This window comes from Morchella sextelata (genome assembly GCF_020137385.1).
Source record: "Morchella sextelata strain SCLS chromosome Unknown scls_8, whole genome shotgun sequence".
Lineage (NCBI taxonomy): Eukaryota > Fungi > Ascomycota > Pezizomycetes > Pezizales > Morchellaceae > Morchella > Morchella sextelata.
The window spans coordinates 66,245-82,942 of NW_025408623.1; the positions used below are offsets into that span (position 1 = coordinate 66,245).

The window sequence follows — 16,698 nt, forward strand, 5'->3', positions numbered from 1 at the left end:
AGCGATCTAGGGAGAGGTGGGGGTGGGGTCAAGTGTTGATCCCAAAGGTATAGTAGTTTGGGAGGGGGTTATTTGGCTAGAGCTGGAGAGTGTCTTTCTTTATAGACAGCCCTAAGCCTAGGTGGATGGTGTTGTGGTCTTGGCTGAATGTAGGGGAGTTGGTGAAAAGGGAATTGCAGAGGTCGCCAATGGGGAGGTGGGCTACACCTCTTCTACTGGAGTTTCAGTTGAGAGGTGGATTGCATTTTCCGTGCAGGAGGTGTCGGTGAGAGGGTTCCCTGTAGTTGGAGAAGATGTGGAAGGTTTCCAGGGTGTATGCAGTGATGTGATTGTAGACTGGTGATGCGGCTTGAATCGGGCAGCATATCATAAGTGGAGGGAGGGGATGTATAAAGCGAGAGGCGGGAAGGATGCCTCTGCCTGTAGTACTGTGAGTGGTATAGATCTGAAACAGTTCGTCACCTATCTGAGGATGGAGTGCCAGGTGGTCTCAAGGCATTTAATGGCTCATGCCGTAGGTATGAAGACTGATGCGCCATAGGTGAGCATTGGGAGTATGGCCATGACTGCTAGTCTTTGGCAGTTGAGTGGTGTGATAGAGGTTGGGGGCTGTTCTATCGTATATATATGAGTTTCTGCTTACAGCTAGCCCACGTGACTTTATGGTATATTACAACCTGCACCGGCCACACATAGGTCCAAGATGGTCAAAGGGGAAGGAAAAACATAAATCTTAATTAACTCCATCGGGACCATTGCAATCGATTCTCTGGTTTTTTCCTTGTGAATTGATAGTTCAACCAGTCGAATAAGCAAAAACGGCTCCAAATCCTAGGCCTTGACTTCGCCCTTCAAAGTTATATCCTCATGGTAGGCCCCAATTACCATTCTCCGCTCAGACGGGTTCTCCGGAGGAGCCTATCGAATCTTTGAAAGATGATACTCAACACAGAATAATAATCAATTTAGGATCATATGCCGAACTTAATAAATTAGGCACGCGTGATGTGTCTATTTTTGGACGACATATTAAACGCAGTCACCCTTCCGGTGTTCCTGTGCCTTTGCGGGGAAGGATTATGTGGGGTACGAGATCATTAGAATCTTGCCCAGTCCCAGCTGCATGCAGGCATACCCGTACTCGACGCGCTAAAAATTAGCAAAACCCGAACTAGCTCTCGCGGGCTGTGTATCCTTAATCCTTTTTTCTCCTTTTTTTACCGCCGAAGACGGTTTATAATTAAGGATTGGGGGGCATTCGTATCACGATCTGAATAGGGGGAAGGGGTCATTTTACGTACCGCATCATTTCCTCAAACTCGAGGCGGTTTAATCTAAGATCTCTGCGAAAGGTACGACATGGATGGCATGATCATGATCATATGAGTTTCAGGAGAACACGAGAATAGCTATAGCTGGCAGGAAGCTTACCCAAGTATTGTGCTTTTGTCAATCGATCGCAATGAGCGCTTTCTGGAGACGTGAGAAACTCTAAACGGGGAATAGAAGATTACTCAAAAACGACTGTGGGTTCGCAATCTATTGATATCAGTTCGCACATAACACACAGCAGCAATATGCATGCTACCACTGACGGGGACTCTCGGGCCCGGTAAGGATTTTGAAACATGTAAACAGTAAAGCGACTTCTGATATCAACTGCTATATCCCTTCGAGCTACAGTAGATCACAGACGGTGCCACATTGTTTGGGTGCACGCTGCTGCCTCGTGGATCAGCTATATTAGCTTTACTGCAGTACAGGCTATGCTGATCATGGCTGCATTGGGGAGTTGAGATAAGATCTAGCTGAAACGCCGTTCAGCGTTCAGCGCGTAGGCGAATCATTATTTTAGATTTGATTTGGAGCACATTTGCCACTTTATAGTCATGCAGACGGGAATCGGCATGAACCTTGCATTTCAAAAGAATGATGTTAGATACGACAAATAACTTATGAGTTTACGAGCGGAACTCGCATCCGAGCTCTGAATAGATACCCGTTCCCCTTCCAATCAACCCATTGGGGTTATAGCTGATGGATGGCACACAAAGGCTATAGACAACTGGGAACGAAAATCAGGTTTACCCCTTCCAGAATGTTTCTCTTGAGAGTATGAGTGTCTTAACGTTAATGTGAGCTTTATTCCTTGCAAAGGTCGGTAGGTAACCGGGTAATCAACTGATGCGGTCAAGATCGGAATGTTACACCTGTTAATCACGGCCAACCATCCCGACTTAAAACTTGCTGAGCACTTGTATAGAAGGTGCTATCAGCCATAAGCTGCATATTAACACATATATTAGTAGCATAATCCTTTCCCGATCCGCTATATATTACTTTTGCCATGCTAATCTTTCACGTTGCTGCACATCAGAAATAGTGTGCATATATTTCAACTCTGAACTTCTGTTGGAGATTGAGACTATATATGTTCAACGCCTACTCTACTATAGGTCACGCACCCCGACCCACACACCCGGTACAAAGCAAGACGTTACTCTTCAACCAATGTATAGCGCGATCAGGTGGTTTTTTACCGGACTGCATGTCTACACTAACTACTTTTATTGGAGATTATCCAACTCTGGCTTGGTGGAGATCGACATATCCTTTCCCATGGCCTATGCCTGGGTCTCGGTGAAGCAGACAGACAATCCTAGTGTGTGCCAAGCCCGAGTGATATCCTATGACCGGGTGATATTCCATGAAACTCAAACCCTTCGCTCCTGGAAAGTGCCTACATCACAGGGAGTTATAGCAAACCGTGGCTAGATTCCATTCGCCTTCATCGATACTACTTCAATATCCGAACTATATATATCAAACTTCCACAAAAATCGAAGGTGGTACACTGCCTAGATAAAAACAGTCGCCCTTCGATCTGACTTCTATAGGTGAGGCCGAGTCCAGGGCGGTTAGAGCGATGCTAGCTATCAGTATTTTGTCGTAAAGTACATATGTATAGGTAGCGAAAGCCACCGAGAAATTGAGTCAGAACCAAGTCGTCGAGATCTAAACCCACATGTCCAAAAAACCAAAGCGTCCAGGGTTTGACATACCCCAATACATGTGGCTGAAATGGGGATTGTACCATATCGACGTAGTGTACTATCTGAGAGAAGAAATTTCGCACATCGAGAGTATTATCGCCTAAATACAAGTAAGCTAACCAATCAATGCTCAGAATTTATATAAACTCCATGAGATCGCACAAGGCGACCACTGGCAAACTACCGAGATTCTTAAACGGGCCGTTAAAAGCATCTCTAATATACGTATGCAGCAGCCCGTGGCATGGTCTCATGATCACTATATAAATCCCACAGAATACCATATTAGGCGCCATACTCATGTGTGTCGCACATCTGCATGAGTCCGCTCTTATATGGATCTCACTGTTCAGGGGTCAACCGATATCGAGGCAGAGAGTTTATAATTACTCACACTAAGCACATGGCAATGAGAAAAACAGCAAGATAAGTTGGTTTCTAGAAAAAGATCCCGCAATTCCCAATATTACCTGGATATCCATTCAACATTTGCTCTAGGATACTACTCTGTATTCCTCAAACCTTTCGGTAATCTTCCGCGGCCGAGTTTCTCTGTTCAAACGCCTATAACATTACTATCTCAAGCTCCTTGTAAGTTTCCCATAGTTATATCGATCAGTACTGTATACCTTCATAGTCATTGAATCGCTTTCATTCCTAAATGTCACAAAACATAATAACTTGTTAACAAGTAAGGATGCTGAATAGCGAACCTGATCCTTACTAACATTCTCACAAGATGGAGAATTTAGAAGAGAAGCCGGAAGTCGACTTCGCGTCAATGTCCAGTAATATTATTTCAGATTTCGCCCCAATCTTGGCACTTTTCGGTGAGCAGGTCGCAAAGCAATTCCTCAGCCAGTCAATGGGGTGGGGTGACCATATCATCTTCTCGATGGCTCCATTGGGGATCATAACGGCTGTTATATCGGCCATCCGTATTGGTGGGCCACAGTGGCTAAAAGCTATCGTTGGCCGAGCGAGAGAGCATCGTGCCGCTGCTGAGCTGGAACTCATGTCATCCACATCGCATGAAGTCTGCGAGTTGTGGAACGGACAGAACTTTGTGAGAACCCTGGGCGCGCCAGCTATTCAGGAGCTTGTCCTTGTTAAGAGTTCAACTCCCGGGGACACATTAGCGGAAGGAAGCGTGATGTATGAACTACACACGCTTGACAACGAAATGAGCGAACAACATTTTGAAGTGCAAGGTAAGAGAAATATAATCCGGAGCATATGAAATATATACTCAAAACCTATAATGTATTAGATGTTCGACGCGTCCGGAGTGTTGTCGCCAATCGCAATGCAGAAGCGGAGAACAATATAGAGCTGAATTCGAGTGTGTATAGCTCCTTACCCGAGACCTCTTGGAGTACAGGATGGCTGACCTTGATAAGTCCCGGAAACGCATGATATTGAGTCTACAGGCGAGACATCAGGGGTGAGACATCGAAGCACTGCGTCCACGAGACAACATACCCAGAGTTCCGCAAGGCTTCGTGATCTTCCCATTATTAGTGCACCAAATATAACCTTGAATATCAATAAGCGAGTGCCCCAAGCTGAGATCTATTGCGTTGCTGTCTCCGCTGTTTCATTACAGGTCGCTGTACTTGTATACGCGTATAATTCAACTTATAACGCCCGACTAAGAAGATCTCTGCAATTAGAATGGAATGCTGTCTGGGCCTGGTACTGTACCCTTATCGGCACGGTGCTCTTGGTAACCGGGGTGCTGGCTTGCTGCCTCATAATCGAAAAGAGCACGGTAGAAAAAAGGTATCGTCTGAAGAGCGGTGAGGGAAGGTTGTTATGGCTCCAAAAAGGACAGACTGTCAGCGATCAGGTCTTTAGCTCCAGTGCAATCCTCGCCAAAGACTCGACGTCTACCATCCTGACATCCAGAAGAAACGATGATTTAAGTGATTTGTTCCATCCAACATCATATGCGATCAGGTATGGAACAATCGGAGCAGTCATATTAAGCATCAGCGGTTTTATCATTCAATTCATGGGTTTGCGAGGTATGCACTGGTCGGTCTCCGTTGCCCAATTCGTATCGACAGCAGTAATGAGCGTCTTGAGGGCTGTACTTCGCCGAGGCCTATCAGATTGTCCAGAACACCATCAACTCCCCAGGGATCATGAGATTGATTGGCTATCCGTTCGATTCTCCGAGAAAGATGGTGGCTTGAGCCTTTGGGATAGACAACCCACAGTAAAAGACCCGGAGCCTTCAAGGAGATGGCTGAGAGCCTTGTTCCGGGTCAGTGCAAAACCAGTATATGCAGACGCAATGGATTCTCTTGGGCCACCGGGAGACCAACAATTCAAGTGGAACATGGTTAGTGAGGCATTAAACAGCGGTTATGACCTTCCTAACGCCCCTCTACCTGGCACCAATAGAGCGCAGTTTGTGGTCAACTCTCGCGAGCGGCTTGGATATCTCACCCGATGGCCGAGTGTGTACTCAGACCAGGCGACCTCACTTGTAGCCGGTATAGAATGTATCATGAACTTCCCCGGCTTGTACAATGGAACCGAACCTTTTGTCTGGTGGATGCGAGCAACTACTGGTGGAGGGACCTCGCCCGCGGCCGAGGTAATCGAATTTCGTATCAATCGGGTCGAGGACCGGTGGGTGGTAAATCTTGGCCAAATAGAGGCAGTATTATCGCTTTGGATGTATTCAGTAAAGCAGAGCGAGAGTATCTTGGATGATGTAGGCGATGCATGGCTGCGTAGCGGTAAGGTAAATAGGAAGCCTACGACCCGACTTCTCGGACGAAGCACACCATTATTACGACGAGATCTCAGATGGTGGATGGGGATGGACGCACAGAGTATCATGGACACAGATATGAGCGCGCAAAACTTAACAGGGCGAGAGCCTCTGGCAGTTCGTATCAAGCAACATGAATATCGAGTGGTTGGTTCTGCAGGAAGGGTCATTGAGAACGATGAGGTCCACAAATACTTACCCATGTCTTTTGTCGATCGTGACGAGATAAAAGAGGGTGATCCGGTAAGGTGCCAACTACCATTTGCAGCATACAATCAATGGAGTACTCATCTGTACTAACTGCGATACGCAGTGTCCAGGTTTTCTCTTTTCATTCACTCAGTCTTCTTTGCAATCAACCTTTGCACTTGAGATATTCACTGCCTTCATATGGGCCTTTGCTGCATCACCTGGCTTATGCCCAATCGGTGTCGAAAGTGGGGCTGGTGGTCGAACAAAGTTGGATGAATACTCGCTGTCCCAGTCGAAAATCTCACAAATTATGAATTGGGACACGATCAGACTTCAGAGCCCTACATTATCGAATATCATATCAGAACTCGAAAAAACTGGGTTGGGAAACTCCTCTCAGTTATTCCTGAGTATTGTCCCACCTTTGAGCCTGCATCGAAAGCTTCCTGATACATATATCGTGGTTGAAAACATACACCACAAGACTAAGGATTTTCAGCGCCGCGGGCAATGGGGAGAGGTATTTAATATGTATTACTGGCTTCTGCATTGTTTCCTTGAGGTTCCCAACCATACTAAAATGCCTACTGGAAGTAATGCTGGCTTGGAGGCAAGGTCATGGGTCATGGCCATAGCAGTATCAATGGAATTTCTCTGGAGCCTCGGAGAGGAAATTCAAAAGCATAAGAATGAAAGCTTGGTGTTGGATAACCAGTTAGTAAGAGACCACAAGCATTTACGAGCTTTATTAACGAACTCGAAATTTCGCTCGTTGACTAAAGAAGTTCTCCTCGGGCTCGCAAACCTATATGATATACAAGAGCGGAAAATAACATGGGAACCACTACGTTCTTTCTACAACTCTCACCTACGGGACTCCCTCATTCCGCGCGTCACTGACTTGCACCACAAAATCATCAAAGGAGAGTATAAGGGTGATCCCATCGCTGATGTGGATCAAAAAGACGACCTAGGGTGGACTGCATTACACTACATGGCTAAGGAGGGTAGAGTCAATATCATATCGCATCTTGTGGAAAACGGCCGCGATTTAGCCCCGGGCGACCATGCTGATTGGAGGGCCATCAATCTCTTAGGTTGGACACCTCTACACTATGCTGCGCTCAACAGCTCACTTAAGCTAGATTGGGCGCATAAAATGGACAAACAAAAATTCGATGTGAACATTCAAGGACGGGACGGAGTATCGCCGCTACATTGTGCAGGAAGAAGTAATAATATTCATATGGCAACACATCTGATAAGGCTCGGGGCAAATCTCGGCGCTCGGGATAACAGTAGAAAAACACCTCTCCATTGGTCGGCCTATCACTGTTCAACAGAAACCTTCGAGCTCATGTTGGCATCCGGTGCTGAATTCAGGTCCCCAGACGAATATGGGAGGACATGTTTACATCTTGCAGGGATGGCAGGCTCTATGGAAATTGTTACTGCTTTGCTGAAGGTCATGAATGTCGCGGAGATCAATTTGAAGGAGAGAGGTGGGCGTACAGCACTAGTGATGGCATGTATCTTTGGGCATGAGAATGTCCTAGAGACTCTCAGAGGGCACAGCAATGATATCATCCCTGATGGATTGCTCTATGTGGCGAGTAAAAAAGGCCTTTCGAATACTGTGAAGTCTCTGCTTCAGCAACCCACGAACAAATCCCCAACGAGAGAGGAATGCGAACGTTCACTTTATATAGCCAGTAAGCATGGTCATGTTGAGATAGTTAGGTTGTTATTGGAAAACAGAGAGGGTGTTGGATCCGGTATCACTAGTGGCGATAGGAGTCCGCTATTCGCGGCAAGCAAATATTATCACCTGGAGACAATAAAGTTGCTCCTCGGCGAAGGATTTAGGATGACCGGAGATAGGAAGAAATGGGAGATGCTGTTGGCTGAGGAACCTATGCGGGAGGAAAACGAGATTGTCGAGTTACTTTCGAACATGTTAAATGAAGGTAACGATGCACTTAGTGGAGGATCGAAATATCATAATACCATCTCTGAATTAGATGACTCCGACGAGTCATCGCCAGATTCTGACGGGGGAAGCTAGTACAACGCCCGACTCGGGTGCGTGATTCGTGGTAATAGGAGGGAAATTTCTTACTTCTCTTGGAAAGTGATTAGGTTTCTACACAATGTAATATCTCTAGTAGCAAACTATGAGTGACTTTGCCGTTTAGTCATGTATAACCCATATATATCGTCAGTTAGTGCTGAATTACCAATTAAGCAAGCAGTCGTTTAAAATCGTCGTTTATGTGACTACACTTGATAAATAACGCAGTCATTTAGAAGTAAACGATCTTTTTCCTCTATTATTAGTATTATTTTACTTTAGAATTATATTATTTACTATAGCTACGGTATATCTCTAGCTCTATCCGTCGTTACCTCTACCGTATTACTGCTACTGCTACTACTCCACCGCTGCTGTTACCACGGCTGCTGCTACCACTACACCACTGCTGCCGCTGCTGCTTCCGCTACACCTATTAGTGATAGCTATGTCAATTAGCACGATGAATCCGACTTACCTTCGTAGGTACCGGTGATGATGGTGATGGTGATGATGAAAGAGAAGAGGGGCGCTCGTGGTGCTGGCTTTATAGTACTGGGAGCACGGAAATAGGGTTCAGTGTCAAGGGCAGACATACGTAATTCAGGTCATTTAGGAGGTAGGAAGGTCATTTAGTAAAGATCATTTAGCTGGGGGTGCCACCCACCCAAAGATCATTTATCGGGCTTAGTAAACGACAAATTCATTCAAGGCTACATGTTACATGTACTTATGTATCCCCTAGAGAATGCATCGATATCTGTTTACTTTTGAAGTAATATAATGGGCCTTATTATAGTGGTTACCGAAATTAATGCACCGATTGGAACGCAAGTAAAACAGCCACCGCGTTTTCGTGTTAAAGAGAAACATATATGTATATTACGTACGTTGAACAACACCTGCCTAACACAATGAAGGTAAACCCAAGTGCAGGTCGAGGCAAGATGTGAACACAGTAAGATGGGGAGGACGAGAAGACGGGAAGACACTTAGCTACATGCATATATAGGCGATAAATGATCTAGGATGTGAACTGCCGCTGTCGAAAGCTGGACCGCATTTACGAAAGCTTCGATTCATCCAGACATTTACTCAGAGCAGGGGACGTTTGATATGAAAGCCATTTGATGTACTTTCAACAGTTAATAAGTTTAGATTATGCTGGATTCTTTGGAGCGGTCTAGTAGGGTTTGGCCTGGCTAGTAATATCACATTGAATGCGACGGAAAGAACTCTGAAAAACGAAATTTAATGAAGCTCTATAGAAATGAAAAATTGCACCTCTAATGTTTAGTGGAATAGAATATCCTTAACTTGAAAGACCGATCCTAGCTTTCTTCCTAGTTGGGGCAGCCATTACCTTTACATTCTATCGGCCTTAGAACCTTTTCTTCAATGACCCACCTCACACTCTTTTCTCCCAACTGATCCTATTCCTTCACCCTATTACCTGGACTATTATCCCCAGCTGCAGTAGCTATAGGCCATGCGCTACATTAAATTAACTCGTTAGCAATCTCGAATCCATACTAGACATTTAAGTATATCAATAATATCAATGTAATCAAGTGCGAAATACTCACAATTTCTCTTCCAAATCATTAACTCTATTCAGTATCTCCCCAAGCTCCTCCTTCCGGTTCGCGTAATCAGCAGATTTCTTCCTCCTGTCATCGTCGAACTCCTTGTTCCCAACCCCTCCCAAGAGATTGTTTTTTACCCGTGTGTACCTATCTTCCGCTTCCTGATACTGCAAAAGCAGTTTAACCAGCGCTTCGCTGGGCTCAATAAGGGTACCGTCTTTCTCTTTGCGGCCCTTCCTTTCCTCCTTCATCCTAGCCAAAAGAGTCTTCGCGGCATCCAGGTACGCAGTGAGCTCTGTAAAGCATTTGTCCCCATTGTCCTGTGACTGTGAATCCGAGGCCATCTCAGCACCTGTAGATGGTGCCGCCATATCGCTCCGGCCGCTTTGGATCTCGATTTAGGGTGATGGAGCACCGATTTGGTATCTCGATTAAGTGATAGAGCAGTGATTCTGGGGCTCAGTCTAGGGTGATTGAGCTTTTGGATATTTGTTGGCCTGTTGAGATGAGCAGGTAGGATTGGCGATCTCTGGCGACTATATATTTATGGCTCGATCCTGCTAGCTAGCTAGCTAGCTCTGTCGTGGGAAACAAAGGCGAGCCCCCTCATCGTGCCGTTTGACGCTAGCTGTAGTCTCTCTCTCTCTCTGGACGCAGAGAATGTGGTGGAGAGTACGCTGGATGGTACTAGTATTGTCCCCGTTGGGATAGTGTTGATGGGCCCCCCGGCCTTTGCAACTGGGAGAATGCATCCGTGGTATTGAGACAAGCAGTGGTTCTTGTCTGTGCTGGGAGTCTTTGTCGATGGAGATCTGGGGACCGACTGAAGCAAACGGTTAGTATATTGTTTCTGAGTATCTTCATGACAACGCCGGCATTCATTTTCGAACATTCTTCAAGAGAGGGAAAACGAACCTGGCCGCACTCCATTTCCGCCCAGAACTATCCGACTTGGTCCTCTGGTTTTCCAACTACTCCTGATGTGTTTGCCGCCCCCTCTCACCCCGTCTTCCACCACCGTCTAGAACCATCCGACCTGGTTCTCTGGTTTCCCAACTACTCCCGGTATATTTACCGCCCCCTCTCACCCCGTCTTCTACCACCGTCTAGAACCATCCGACCTGGTTCTCTGGTTTCCCAACTACACCTGATGTGTTTTTCCCATTCCCGCAAACGAACGTAGACTCTTTAGCCACCACTTTTGACTATTCTTACATTTGAAAGCGTTAGCACCCATCACAGATCTTTATATGATAGAACTCAAAGGAAATCATATACATACGACTCTTTCAAGCAGTAGCAGTCTCCGGCCTGGGTGTCATCTTTGTCCCCACCGGTGTCCGCCGTAATCGTGGAGCGATAGTATCTTTCAAGCAGTAAGAGTCCTCGCAGGGCGCAGTGATAATCCATGATCCAAGGAACCCGATAAAGGGTTCCTGGTGGTATCAAACACTGAGAGCGTCCGCCTTCTCTCCCTCATTCGACGGGGCTGCGCAGCGGTGCTGATGGGTCGATGGCATGATGGCGGGCGGACGGAGAAGTGGTATTTGTTTATCGCTGGAACTTGCGGTTGCGGGATGGTGCTGGGATAGAAGGAGATCAAGTAAAATATGAATAGAAAGCGCGATCAGGGTTCCGCTGGTATAAAGTGAAGAAAGGTATAGCTATTCTTTCTCTTTTACCTCGTGAATATACCAAAGCCATGCATTTTCTTTCTATGGTAGATATGCTAATGATCGTAAGGTGATAAGCCCGCTCTTGCGGGTGGCTGGAGTCTTGTGTTGGTGGTGCAACGAGAATTGAGCCATCATTGCAGGGATAGGGTAGTCATTCTATGAAGCCATGCAGCGACTGTTTTCATCATCCTATATATGATTTCATCGCGACAGTAACCCGAAGGCGGAGATATAAACATGAATCCCTCACCTACCACCCATATGCGGTGACAGGACGTGAGATACGCGCCAAGCGGGAGTGTTTTCAGGCTCCTGAATAGGTGTTCACCATCCACCCACCATCTATCACTATCATTCAACGCTCAGTATGTCCTACAAAAGTTGTCCCGCAAAGTGAAAACCACCCGGAACACACAGGCCCCGCCGAAACGTGGATAAACTCATCCGAGTGATATCTCATGAGCGAGTGAGCAATCATGTTCGGGCCCTCACACGTTTTCCCCGGGCCGATAGAGCAAACAGACACCCGTCGGTAGAGTCTAGGAGAGTACGTCTACCGCATGAACCGCTACGACCGGCCCGGTGGAGAGTAGAGTCATTGAGATGGAGGTAGAACGTGACGCGTCACAGTATATCACTCGTCGGCTATAAAGATTCAGAAAACGCAGTCTTCCGTCAAAGGAGTTGATACTGTCATTCAGAAGAATGGACCTTGGATAACACACAAGATGAACTGCCCGTGATGCAGATTCGCATGAGACGCGGCACGCACGGGACCGGGGACGGCAAGTCCCGCCCGATACGCATCATGAAACAAGGAGAGTTCTTTAATTCCGCGTGTCCTCTGCGGCCCCCGGCCCCTCTACTCATATGGTATTCCCATAGTGGGCCTTTCTCTCTTCTTCTTCCTTTCACCCCGTTGTCTGCGCGGTGACTCGCCTAGAGTTAGTATGCACCATCTAGGCCGGCCTCTCCGGCTTTGTCATAGTTTGTCACTCGGACGTTTCAGGAAAGGCACTGGGCGGTTTGATCGGTAATTCATTGTCTTTTCTTTATTTCAATTCCCCAGAAGGGGAAACGTACGCACTAAGTATATAGAGCACCCCCCCGCGGGCACAACGCGCAGCTAAACGTTTCAGCTCTTGTTCTCCATAACCGACGTAGGCACGAACAGGCCATGCGCAAAAAAAGAGGAATAAACAAAATTAGAAGACGGTCGCGATCGGGGAACTAGAAAACATAGCTTATCTTAGCGTGAGGAAGCGCACTCAGCTGCATACATAAAGTTGTTGTTTCCGCTACAAAAGACAATGAAACGTTCGTTAGATGTGTCGACCTTTGCGGACAAGGACCATCGCCCGAAGCTAAGCTAGTCTTCAACACCCGAAATTAACCGGACCTCCATGGATGTCCAAAGAACAGAGCGGTAAGAGACGTGCTGATAGAATCAAGAAGTGTCAAGAACATACGCGATGCTGGGAAGGTATGCTCGAACCCCACTCAACAAACTCGTTCTTTCTAGCTAGCTCCACCCCCGCTTGTAAAATACGGCTAGCTAGTAGTAGTTCCAATTAAATGAGCCCGTACCTATAGGAAAAATAACGACGTTACGATGCTAGTCAATATATGCTCTTAAGTACAGTATGGGACTAATCCCAATTATTCGTCAATAATGGTGCGTATGGAGAATCATAATATCACACGAGAGGATCGGGCCAAGGTTTTCGGCGTAGTGTGGTCGACGAGCCGGCTCGAGACGAGCAGGAAGAAAAGCTGGACTTGACTCGTGATAGCAGCTGCTCGACTTGTCTCGAATTGTAAAAGCTCGAGTGGCTCGAGCTGAGCTCGGGCTTTTTAGTGGCCCCATATAGGAGTTCCAGAAGTTATTCTAGATCTCTTTGTGTAAACATATGTTGTTAGGGTTAGGGTTGAATACCTCAAGATTTTATAAATCAAATGGCGGAAGGATAATATGGGCATATCAAGTATGGTTTCAAGGCGGGAATATGCAGAAAGATAACACCCAAAAGCTCGAGCTCTTCAAGTCGAGCAGTGAAAAAAGCTCGAGCCAACTCGACTCGTAAGGGTAGCTGCTCGTGGCGGCTCGAGCTTTGGGCCCGAGTCGAGGACTCGAGTTAACTCGTCTCGTCGACCACACTATTTCGGCGTCAAGATCGCTAAGTGTAAATATCAGCTGAAGATATAACGTCGAAACCGAGCAAGCCCACTTTAGCCCCTAAGTCTTCGACTCCACTGCCCATGTGTCTTAGAGATCTCTTACCTCACTGTTAGCCAAGGCTTGTGGCGGGGAGGACAAGCAGCTTAGTTAGCATGTATTTAGCCGGTCTGACCCGACCACCCCTTCAATAGACCATCATTACGTGCAGGTCTAACACTCACCCACCCAGAAACACTAGACAAGATGATACTCCCAAATCATAAATTATCACTCGCACGTCATATCTTATCACTCGTACTGTTTACACTCTGCAAAGAGCTGGAATGTAGGTGAGTTGAGAGGTTGACATGGGGAATATTATAAACGATTGTTAAGACCAAAGTCGCGGCAGGCGACACGTGCTGCTAGGGCTCGTACCGAGAGCCGCAATCGGTACGGGACAACCTGTATCGGTTTCTTCTTGTGCACCCTGACTCTCGGCTCCACATCCTGCCCGCGCCCGCACCCTGAACCCCACATCTGACCTCCTACTCAGCTTCCGCACCCCACAGACCACAAGGCCCACTCCATACGAGAATCAGTTCACTGAGTGTGATTATCAAAATTCTTCTGCGCTATTAAAACGAAGCGAGAACCGATCAAGATCGATTTGGCGCAGCTAGATGGCGACGTCTTCGTACACAATTTGTCACAGAACATGGGTCTCAAATGGAGAGGTAGTCGCTTTAAGGATCGATCGTGCGGGATATGTCACTCTTACGGAAAAGGTAGGCAGTCACAATTACATGAGCTGAGATTGATTTCAGCATGGAGAGTCGAGCTGGGGCTTTTGAGTAAGATGGGTTCGGGAATAGGACATATCACACAACAGTCTCACACCATCCGAGTACTACGAATATCATGGCAACTCAGAGAGGCACAAATCAAGCACCAAGAACACAGCACAAAGACGAACACACAGACAGAAAACAACAACAACCCCTCCATTTCTATAAATCATTAAAAGTGCCCCCACGGGAGTCTGACACTTTGAGCCCACGCGACCCCCAGTGCCACGTTTGGCCAGGCCCCTCCACCCCCGACTATCCTCGCTGCAACTATTAAAACTGGTTTCCCCAACTACACCCGAGAATCGGGAGATCGTCATGGCTCCCCGGTGGGGGGGGCAGCGGCAGTGGTTGTAGTGACTGCCACTTCCACCCCCCCAGGTGTACCTGACTCATTCTCTTCTAGATATCACACTGTTAGCTGGTTACAAACAAAAGAAGAAACAATTCGGGAATGACTTACTCCGCCACCCCTTATTCCGCTGGTAAGTTGACCAGCCAGCCAACCAGGCCCCCATGAACCCTCCCCAACAATCTCACCCAAGTGGACGGCAAGAGCAGGGGCAGGAACATGCCTCAGAGAGGTTGCTGCAATATGTCAGTGCATGTGCGATAAAAGACATATAGTGAGAGAGAAAAATACCGCAGGCCTGGTCGGTGGCTTCCTGGCGGTAAGTGACCCAGGTATATCTTTACCAAAGGTACTTGACCGGAGGGGTGCCGAAGCGTACCAACCTATGCCCCACCCAGGAGGATGATTTCCTAGGAGCTGAGAGCTCTAGTCTAGATCAACTGTTAGCATAAAATACACGAGATGGAGAAATAGATAGAGAGGGGAGCGGTACTGTGCGTGCCCAAAGGGCAGGACCCCCAGAGCAAGCCCGAGTCGGGCGTTCACAACCACCAGGCCACCGATAAGAGCAGTAGAGACTATTTCAGTTATCAGCATCAGTCAGAAATATTAACAGAGATGGAGCCAACATACTCCCTGAGCATACTGGCGGCGCCCACCGCATCTGCCGCTGCGGCAGGGCAGGGAGCCGGGGGAATACACCCCCAGCTGCAACGACACAGATGGCGATTGGGGTCTAGAGGTTCCTCCGGATGGATGAGGAGAACGTGGAACTCCTCGGCCCACATGTTGTTGCTGTTGTTGGCGTTAGTGATTTTTGGGAGTGGGAGGTTCCTCCAGTGGAGGGGCGGAAACAGCGACGGAGATGGTGAGGGAGATGGAAAGGGTGCTGGGAGGATAAGATGATGGCATTTCTGAATTTCTGCCTGTGGTGGGTGGAATGGGTGTTGTGCGGGAGGATGGAGGGGATGGAATATGATTGTGGGCTTGTGGGGTATTATTTGTGGGCTCTCAGGGTATTCTTTGAGGGCTTGTGACTGTCCTGCATGATTACTGTTCGGGAGTAGAAAAGAAAGGCGGGAGACTGCAGTGGGATGTGCCGGTGTAGATAGGGATTGTGGGTTTGCGTCGTCATGTTCAAGGGTTGCATAACGCGTAAGGGGGGTGGTTACATGTTGGTAATGTGGAGTAGCACTCTTTAAACATCCGTCTTAACATGAGACAGGAGGTTTCAGACAATTCCCCTTATACATGAAGTTTGGTCCCGGTGATGATATTTAATGACTGACCCTCCTTCGATCTTGATTCCTCTAGTGCTAGATGATTTCTCACCTTCAGCCTCGGAGTCGACTCATGACATGGTATTCTCAACGCTAAGATCCCAGTGCTGCAGCCATATACATCCCAGTCATCAAGCTGCTCAACAAGAGCCAAAGTCGGCACACTTCCTAATCCCAGCTAGCTATGTAGGTAACCGGCCAATGACCAACGTCTCAATTGATTACATGTACGACGAAGCAACGTAGCTCTAGATCACCCACACCACCAGCAAAAAAGCATGCATGTACCCATCTAGTAGAGAGCTGTATTGAAGGGCCATCTTTCTGTATCCCGGAAACTCATGCCTCGATGACAGAGGCCGAGCTGCACGCTCTAGTGCGCGCCAAGAACACCGAGTGATATTACATGTTTTGCAATTTCTCATGGATCGCGTTTATCCCGCGTCCAGATATTGAAACATGTGTTTACCTAAGAGAGATATGTCTACACAGACCCATGCCCAGTCAAGAGAAACCTCCCTAACCACCACGGTGGAACGACATCATGTCTAATCTGATTCATGATATCACCGTCTCGGCTCGGACCTAAGTACGTAACACCCAACCCTAACCCTGAACTCCTTCTTGCAACACTGACCGCTGTGCCCAGAGGTGTTATGACAGCGCTGGTAGTGAGATGTACTGAATGACCTTTACA

General features: G+C 47.3%; 3 protein-coding genes across 3 annotated transcripts; 1 reads left to right on the top strand and 2 right to left on the bottom strand.

The window, feature by feature from the left end:
- Positions 1-3,792: 3,792 nt before the first annotated feature.
- H6S33_012261 (uncharacterized protein) lies at positions 3,793-8,095 on the top strand (the record flags this gene model as incomplete). Its single annotated transcript, XM_044843781.1, has 5 exons — positions 3,793-4,264; positions 4,324-4,395; positions 4,454-6,081; positions 6,152-7,127; positions 7,176-8,095. 5 exons carry the CDS (start codon positions 3,793-3,795, stop codon positions 8,093-8,095), a joined length of 4,068 nt encoding a protein of 1,355 aa, XP_044694910.1.
- A 1,588-nt stretch (positions 8,096-9,683) lies between these two features.
- Positions 9,684-10,058, bottom strand: H6S33_012262 (uncharacterized protein; the record flags this gene model as incomplete). The annotated part of the gene is made up of 1 exon (XM_044843793.1): positions 9,684-10,058. The coding sequence occupies one exon, from the start codon at positions 10,056-10,058 to the stop codon at positions 9,684-9,686; it is 375 nt and encodes a 124-aa protein (XP_044694911.1).
- A 4,584-nt stretch (positions 10,059-14,642) lies between these two features.
- Positions 14,643-15,509, bottom strand: H6S33_012263 (uncharacterized protein; the record flags this gene model as incomplete). Its single annotated transcript, XM_044843804.1, has 6 exons — positions 14,643-14,771; positions 14,833-14,957; positions 15,013-15,034; positions 15,101-15,152; positions 15,215-15,299; positions 15,368-15,509. The coding sequence occupies 6 exons, from the start codon at positions 15,507-15,509 to the stop codon at positions 14,643-14,645; spliced, it is 555 nt and encodes a 184-aa protein (XP_044694912.1).
- Positions 15,510-16,698: the final 1,189 nt, after the last annotated feature.